General features: G+C 35.5%; 1 protein-coding gene across 6 annotated transcripts; it reads right to left on the reverse strand.

The window, feature by feature from the left end:
- LOC147295929 (uncharacterized) lies at positions 1-8,247 on the reverse strand. Of its 6 annotated transcripts, none has more exons than XM_086233554.1 (9): positions 7,958-8,247; positions 5,814-5,927; positions 5,636-5,704; positions 5,482-5,501; positions 5,342-5,394; positions 5,198-5,228; positions 5,016-5,100; positions 4,359-4,406; positions 486-616 (listed from the first exon to the last, which is right to left on the reverse strand). In XM_086233554.1, exons 1-8 carry the CDS (start codon positions 8,139-8,141, stop codon positions 4,372-4,374), a joined length of 591 nt encoding a protein of 196 aa, XP_086089680.1. In that variant the 5' UTR covers positions 8,142-8,247; the 3' UTR covers positions 486-616; positions 4,359-4,371. The 6 variants fall into 6 exon arrangements, 4 of the variants coding, with proteins under 4 accessions (XP_086089678.1, XP_086089679.1, XP_086089680.1 ...); XM_086233556.1 differs by having other exon boundaries at positions 5,016-5,097; positions 7,958-8,246; XM_086233552.1 differs by lacking the exon at positions 4,359-4,406 and having other exon boundaries at positions 1-616; positions 7,958-8,230.
- Positions 8,248-8,802: the final 555 nt, after the last annotated feature.

Consider the following 8,802-nt stretch of genomic DNA (forward strand, 5'->3'; position numbering starts at 1 on the left):
TCACCAAAATTCCTCATCACTGACAAGAAAAGTTTATCCAGCATGGCAAACAACAATCATCATGTACTCAGAGGAGTTCGGCAATAATGTACCACAAAATGAACTAGTATCACAGTTTCTTTTTCCTGGTAGCAACTCACTGATACAATAAAAGAAATCAAAAGATGGGGCTAATGTGCCTTTGGTATCTCTGGAGGATTTTATTTTTTGTTTTGTTATTTGTTCTAGATTGTCATGCCTAAAAGCTAGTGGATTCACTAAAACAGAATCCTTTATCTGCTACAAGGAACAACAACGATCATATAAACGACCATGATGCATGCTGAAGCTAGTATACAGGGCACAAGCTACCTTCTTCAGTGCTTCAGTGCAATTAATTACCTTCATCAGCGCTTCACTGCAAGTAATTACTATGAAACATCATCTGTCAATCCGTAAGATGGTGCATTACTTGGTTCCGTATCATCCTTCTTTTTACACACATATATAAAGTGAGAATCTGGATCTTCCAAAACAAAGTCAGGTGGCAGTAAACCCTTGTCGGTGATAGGAATGGGTTGCAAATATGACTTTATTGTCGAGCTACTACCTTCAGGCCTTTGGAATCCTGGTCTGGCTGCGAAAAGACGGTCAGAAGGATAGAAAAACAAGATGAGGAACCTCCATTTTCAACTGTAACCACAATTAATGAACTAACAAAAAAGAAAATGTCTACAGAACAGGACCAAGCAAATCCATAGTATCACTATTTCCATTGACTATCCAAGATAAATCCCAGGAGAGGGTGGAAAAATAAATGTAATCTACAGCAGACAAAAAATCCTCAACTTCAAAGGACTCTTGTGTGAGTCCACATAATGCTATGAATATGCAAAAATTATTTGATGCATTGACTAACAAATAAACCGGAAAATAAAAAATAAAAAATAAAAATTACTGTTAGGTCATGGACATATCATCTAAAGTCTTAAACTTCCCTGACAACAATTTTAGAAGTTTTCATTGGGCTCTCATTAGTTGCCTTCAAATAAGTTTTCCCTAAGGTCTCCTGTACTTTAGCCAAATCCTATTCACTCTCACACTTATAAAAATTTTCTCCACTCACACTATGTTTGCAATAGGAATCAAATAAGACATTATTATTCGAAAGATGTGTGATAATTGAAAGATTTCAATTCAAGTTAAAAAATATAGCATTTTTTTATAGTTTTTTTTTTTTTCTTTTTCTTGTCATTCTGTTGTATTTTGACAGAATACTCTGACTCGAACCTTGTTTCCGATTTTCGTCAGCACACAATATCTAATGTCATTGTTTCTCAACTAATTTGATTGTTGGAACGTTTTGCAATATCCTTAGCTCAATGAAAAGTCAAATTTGAAGCAATTTTATCGCTTAATTCAGGACTTGCAATTTTAGAAAATTGATAAAACAGAAACTATTTAACATACGTAACCTGTACATGCCTTCTGCAGCCAAAAAGTAGCCATCAATTCTCTGTTTAAGCATTGAAATAATGGAATCTCCCAAAACCCATCTCCTCATCCATTTCACTAAAAGTTCATCTTCTCTTACAACTCTAACCCAACAAATGCATGAGTAGAAACCCCAATCCCAAACATGTTAGCTCCAATACTTGACCTGAGCTCCTGAAAAGACCAGGAATTTGGATGCCACCGGCGCACCACAAGCGCAAATAAGTGGAACTAACACAGTGAGCGAGGTAGAATTCAGGGTTTTTGAAGCTTATTTCAAGGCCAAAGTGGCGTTAAGACTTTATAAGGGACAGGAGTTAGGGATGGAAAACAATGGATTTTGGGGCTGTTCTAGGAGTAGGGCTGTGAATATGGCCTGTAAACAGCACCCAAGAGCAGGAAAGTGGTTGGTTTGTGGTTTTAAGAGTTATTTATTGGGGGTCATTAGGGCTTCTGTGATAGCAAGGCTTTCATTAAAGCTTGATGGCAGTTTAAAATTGGGTTAATATGCAGAATATTAAGTAAGAGGTAAAAGAGAAGAAGCAAAGAAGACAACCTAGGCATTGGACCTAGGATTAAAATTGCACCATCCAATATTGAAGAGGTATTACTGCTGCAAATTATTCACAAGTGTGTCCTTCGTTGATTTGAAAGGAATACAACCATATATGCATAGACTCCTAGGGCCCATTTGGATAGAAAGAGATATCAAATCTAAGGATTTTAGTTAATATTATATAGTGACATCGCTTGATTGGATTATTAAAAACAGATCTGTATAAGGAAAAGAAGAAAGCATAGGTTTCAAATAACAACTGGATCCACTTATTTCAAATTCAAGAATATTACTTTGTACAAGCAATTTCAAATCCATTTAGAATATCAATTACATCTAGTGTTTTCACGGTTTTTTTAACTAATCTATCCCATATAACTTCTTCTAAATCATGCCATCCAAATGGAATCCTAGCATCCTACTAACCCTAATCCTATATGAACAGGATTCCTAAATAGGAAACTGTTAAAATTAAATTAAAACCCTAGAGGACCAAAATATAAAGCCCAAGTACATGATAACACTTAGGGACCCTGATTTCTAAACTTAAGAAAACATGACTAGAACTATATCAATCACTTCCAAAGGCCAGAAACATAAAACGAGAATTAATAGTAACTAAATTAAGCTATGGATGAAAGGAATCAGGTGTAATGAAACAGCATCAAAATGGCTCAAGGAGATCTCTGTGTAGCGGGGGTACCAAGGTGGTATGAGGATGAAGAGAACTAAGCAATGGTGTGTTGGTTGGGCTAACAAAGTGTGATTTACAATTAATAAACCCAAAATTAATAAAGAGAGAATAAAAGATTTACAAAACCAAGAAGTTTGATTTTGGAATGTGTGGGTCATTGTATAGTCAGAAAAACCTTGAATAAACATCTGGCTTATGCATAGAAATGGGATGAGAAGTTTGATTGGGGATTTTAAGTGTTGTTATCATTTGGTCATTGCCTTGGATTTTAATTTTAATTGTGCTGAACAGAAACTTTTGGTACTTTGAATGGAGCTTATGTTCCACCAAAATAGAAAACATAGAAGGGCAACCAGAGCATATAAAGGAAAGTCAATAGGGGCTACGGTGGCAGTGACTTACTGAATTGCCCTTTCTCTGCTACAAAAACCTTAGGCAACAATATTCAGACAAGTAAAGGGTTCACTCAGACAATAACATGTATGATGGTGCAGGACAACACAAGGTGGGTGTTGGCCTAGGGTTATGGTGGGCTTAAGATGATAGAATTTTTAAGGAACATAATGTTTTAGAGAACGAAGAAGGTTTAGGTTGCGGTAAGTTTAGAGAAATAAGAGAGATAGAGAAGAATGTAGAAGGGAAGGAGAGGAGATACCAAGGCACCAAGCCTTCAACAACACTTAATTTTCATTCATTCAAAACCTGATTTGGTTTACAGCAAGTAGCCTTATTTATAGGCTTCAAATACATCCACCCAAAGACTCTTAAAAATACCAAAATACTCCTTAAATACTAAAAGACTCAAATAAAGACTCTTAATAAAACTTGACATTAACTCTAAAGTGACTCTTGATTTATTTATATATGAATTTTAACGACAGACTCTTAAACTACCATGGACACTTCTTTTTGGACCAAAAAGGCTTTAGTTTTAGAGTTGGGGCAATGAACTCAGTCTTGGGCTTCCAAAGAGGAAACTTCTTTTGTTAACCATGCTGTCTGTAGCTACTGCATGAATCTAAAGATTACCCAACTTACACCTGTCCTACTTTTGTTCTGCTCCAATTTCTGGAAGCAAGGACTATCACATGTTATGTTAAAGTCTTTAACACCACTTGGGAAGAAGGTAGGCATGAATTAGATTTTGCCAACCCCTGAGGGAGGCTAATAACATAAAGGCCAATTTCTGTCATTTTGCTAGATTATAGATATGCCAATATTGGTAAACAACATAGCGGTCTGCTGTTAAATAACTGGTCGTAGGTTTGAATCCTACTTGGGGAGATTTGATTCATTCCGAGTTAAAAAATTTGAAATGAAAGGGTTCACTTTGACCGTTAAGAGTAGGTAACCCATTCCCTATGTCTTTGTTTCTATCGCATTCTATCTCATCGTATCACATTCTATCTCATCGTATCACATTCTATTCTGCGATATTTGAGAATCCCCATCAATAGTAATGCAAGCTTTCCCATATTACCAAATGGAGTGTAATGAAAAGAAAAAATTACATCATTATATAGATGGGTTTTTTCAAATAGAAAATACAAATTTCCTTAAAAAAAAAAAAAATATTAATTACAAAATTGACAAACAACATATACTCAAAGAAACAAGCAACACTTGTGCACATACCTGTTAGAACCAATCATCCATCATGAGGATGACAGTATGAACGGACATCTATAAGGGGAATAAACAGAGATTAGGTATTGGTAGAACGATATGATGAAGTGCTTAAATGTTATTAGTCTCCGCTACCTACAGAATTCTTCTAACAGCAACAAGATCGTTATATGGTAGGTAAGCCAAGCCTACTATATGTTGCATATTTTTTTTAAGTGTATGTGTCTGTGTGCATCAACCCTCACCCCCACTCCCAGAAAGAAAATGAACATAGGTCAAACTGAATAAAGCAACACAATCAAACTTGAATATTCACTATCATACAAGCACAAGAGTTAAACTGAGCATTACCTGTACGTGAGAGTAGAATCAAAAATAGAAATTTGAATTATTCCATTTACTACTATTAACGTCAAACCCAGTTAACTGAACTTACTGAACTCTACAAAAACTTAACTGCATCCAGATCCAATCAAAATATGAACATTTAGAATCAAAGAAACACGAGAAATGCAATATAACTAAATTCACTAACATTATTAAAAAAGACTAAATATGAACGTGGAAGCAAAATCACTTCTAGAAAAGTAATTGAATGGAGAAAAATTAAAGTTATTTGAACAGGTAGAAAAAAGTGGAACTAAAATGAAAGGGACAAAAACTTACGTATGATATACAAAAAAAATTTCCAATTGTACACCGGCCGGATCAAATGAGACATCCTTACTGTAGGATCACCATAGGTTATCTGCTATAGGGCAGTATAAGAACAGATCATGTGTTTTGAATTTTCAATATAAGAAAGAAGAATGCAAAATATAAAGTCTCATTTAAAGGTGTACAGTTACCAACATATAGATCCCTCCAGGTTTAAGAAGCCTACAAGCGAAACAACAACCATGGTTAATGAAGTAATTTAAAAAAAAATATGACAACCTAAACCCCATAATATAACAAATTGCAACTAAATAATTGAGTCTTATGTGTACAACCTACTGACTTCCCCTAGCATTTGAGCAGCACTAATTGGAGCATCGTTCCCACACTAGAAAAATAAGCAGAAATGAGAGAATTAGAGTGTGCCGAGTAACGCCCAGGCAGAGTCATAAGAACATCCGAACATGCATCATACCATCAATGAATCAAGAGTTCCTATATCGAGGTTTGACAGACCACAGATGCAAAAAGTGGTGACCGCAACAAAGTATTATCAAGACACAAAACACAAAATTAGTATACAATATTGAGTATTCTAAAATGAGAATAACAAAAAAATAGATTCATACCTTTATCAATGACACCGTCGAACGATTCATGTGGGAAAAAGCTCATATCCCTAACATCCATTTGCACGTCTATTTAAGATTCATAAAGGAAGCATGCCAAGGTCTCCAACAGTTACCAGAAAAAATACAATATAAAATTGTACTATAGAGTTAATGAAGTAAATTTTGAATAGGATACATTTGAGCTGAGGGATATGCTGATATTTTCTTTTCATCATGTCAATAGCCACTGTTGAAATGTCAATGTTCATTACGTCTTCATATCCATCCTTAACCATGTCCTCAGACATAACTACAAGAGAAAAAAAATTTCCACGAGAATCTTAGTGAACGAGTAGATAGAAAATATCTTGATCCAAAAAATGACAGATGTTAGGAGCCTTCCTGATTAGACAATGCATAAAGGTGACAGGAACAATTTTTCTCCTACTGATGGCAAGGACAATGCCATGTTTAGGGAAGACAAAGCAACCTAATCATTGCATCAGGTACATTATGACTTTGAGCACCAAATGTTTAATTAATTGGAGAGTAAATGGTTACCATAGAGTACCTTTTAAATTGCATTCTCGGACCTACAAAGAATGCATCCACCATAGTGATTCATATATCTAAATATGTATCTGTGTTTTTTTTTTGTTTTTTTTTTGTATGGCATGCATAATAAAGCCACACAGAAAATTTAAAACAATTAAGCTTAAACTCGAGAGATGTGCAAGGGACATATCACTCATCTTTTTAAGGCTAACATTCAGAAAATTACAAGTCAATTCTTTAACGGAAGACTTAGAATCTAAGCAATTCAATATTGCAATTTAGAAGTGCTTTTGATTTTGATAACAAGTATACGCTTGGTGCTTATTCTTTTCCACTTAATTTTTTGAAAGTTGATCACTGTTTTAGATTATTAAAACATTCATGTTGATTTAGTGCAGAAAATGGGGGGCAAAAATTGATCTCAACAACACATAGGCCAAGAAGGAGAAAAAAAAAAGTCAGCAATATAAGTAATATTATTTTTAAGTTTTAACACATTTTCATATTTGCAAATCCCATATATGAAAAAAAAAAAAAAAAACTAAAATATGAAATTACAAGTTTATTTTCCTACATATACAATCTCCCCAACCAAATGTAGCCTAAGCCAATATTTCTAATATGGGAATAATGATCCTTTTCGGATAATATGGAAAAAAGAGCACGGATCAACATAAACTTATTCATCATTAGAAAAATTACTTTTGTCTTTTGGGGTCACTCACTTTAAAATTAAACATTGAAAAAACTTCCACACTCACGCAGTGAAAAGAAATTAAAGAACCTATGGATAAAGGAAACAAAAAGACAACTAACAGTCCATTTTGATAACATTTTTGTGATGGAGTCAGAACAATGAACATATAAAAATAGTTGTTAAACTAAAACTAAAAACAATTTCAAATTTTTTTTTGGGTGTGGTTTAAGTCTATCTATTCTTTGTCGTCTCTTCCCATTCTCTCCTCTCCTCTCCTCTCTTTTTTTTTTTTTTTTTTTTTTTTTTTTGTAAAAATCTAATCAACAGAGAACCACAATTCCCTCAGCACCACCACCCCCGCCCCCCCCAACCCAAATATTTTCCACTTTCGAATGTGCATCTTTTCTGATCGTAAAGGAGCAAAAATGAAACTTAACGTTGTTCAAAATCCTGAGAACTCAAACTCTCAACTACTCATTCTCTATTGTATAAATTATCATGAATGATACATTTTCTTGGTAAGTCTGACAATAAAAAATATACAAATCAAAACGATACTCAGTTCCTTTACTTGTGTACACTTCTTCATCAACCAAACCAGAAGAAAAATGTCGCAGAGATAGAAATCCTTAATTTGGGGAATTCAAAATGAAGCCAAAATTCCCAGAAAGGACAGGGGTCAAATTACAGTTGAACAAGTTTCAATTCAACTACTAACCCAGAAGATACCCTAAAATCCTATTACTTTGATTTTTCCCACAACTTATCAATACTTCAAACCCAGGTGAAATGATGAAAAATGGAATTTCAGTTCTTCTCTCTCATCATCCAATATCCGAAGATAAAAAAACAAATGAAATAATGAATCATACCCATTAATTTAGGAAACCCCAAAAGGGCCATGACCGAAAACCCCAGCATCCCAAACCAAATTTTAAATTTTTTTTTTTTTTTTTCTGTTCTTCTTTCCTCAGAATTTCTCTCCAACCAAACAGAGCATAGAGCAGAGACTGCTCTAGAACAGGGGAATATAAATACAAAACGGCGAAAAGGGCAGGGAGAAAATATAAAAAAGAGGGGAAATTTACCGGCATTGCCACAGCCGACCATGAGAACAGGAGAGGAGGTGGGTATGTAGTTGCGGACAAAAGGGCGGAGAGCAGAGTAGCGCTGGTACCAGTCGAACGACCGTCCTTCTTGGACGTAGCGGGCGTCCCAGTAGAGCGCGTCGCCGTAGTTGTAGGTGTTGCAGCTGGACACGTCCCTGTACATCTCTTCTGCTGATTGCTGATTGCTGATTGAGCTGTTGTTGGTGGCGCTGTTGGTGATTTGGGTTCGGTTGGTGAAAGAGAGAGTGAGAGAGACACAAAGGGGGAAGAATGAGGGTTTGAGAGAGTTCAGTTTCGTCGGTCCCTAGGGAAAAATTATTAAGTATAACCGATATAACAACTCGTGAATCTTGCACGCGTCAAGTGACTTTCATGTCTCGAGCGTTTCACTAGTTTGTAGCGTCTTGGAGGTGTTAAGCATCTCGAGTGACTCGTGTTTCTCAAGTGTGTTGCGCATCTAAAGCGTGTCACGCGTCTCGCATATCTGGAGCGACTTTGTATCTGAAGCAGGGGTACGATTAGGTTTTCGATCAGGGCTATGTTTAGGGTTACGATTTGGGTTTCAATAATTGTTACGATTAGAGTTCTGATTAGGGTTTTGATGAAGGTTAGAATTAAGGTTACGACTAGAGTTTGGATTAGGGTTACGTTCAGGGATTCGATTAGACTTCCCATTACGGTTTCGATCAAGGAAGTAATTAGGGTTTCGATTATGCTTTTGATTAGGGTTACAATTAAGGAAGTAATTAGGGCTTCAATCAGGGCTATGTTAAGGGTTATGATTAGGGTTTTGATAAGGGTTCTTATTAGGGTTTCAATAAGGG

The sequence above is a fragment of the Dryas octopetala genome, chromosome 2 (assembly GCF_963921425.1).
Source record: "Dryas octopetala chromosome 2, drDryOcto1.1, whole genome shotgun sequence".
NCBI classification, from domain to species: Eukaryota; Viridiplantae; Streptophyta; class Magnoliopsida; order Rosales; family Rosaceae; genus Dryas; species Dryas octopetala.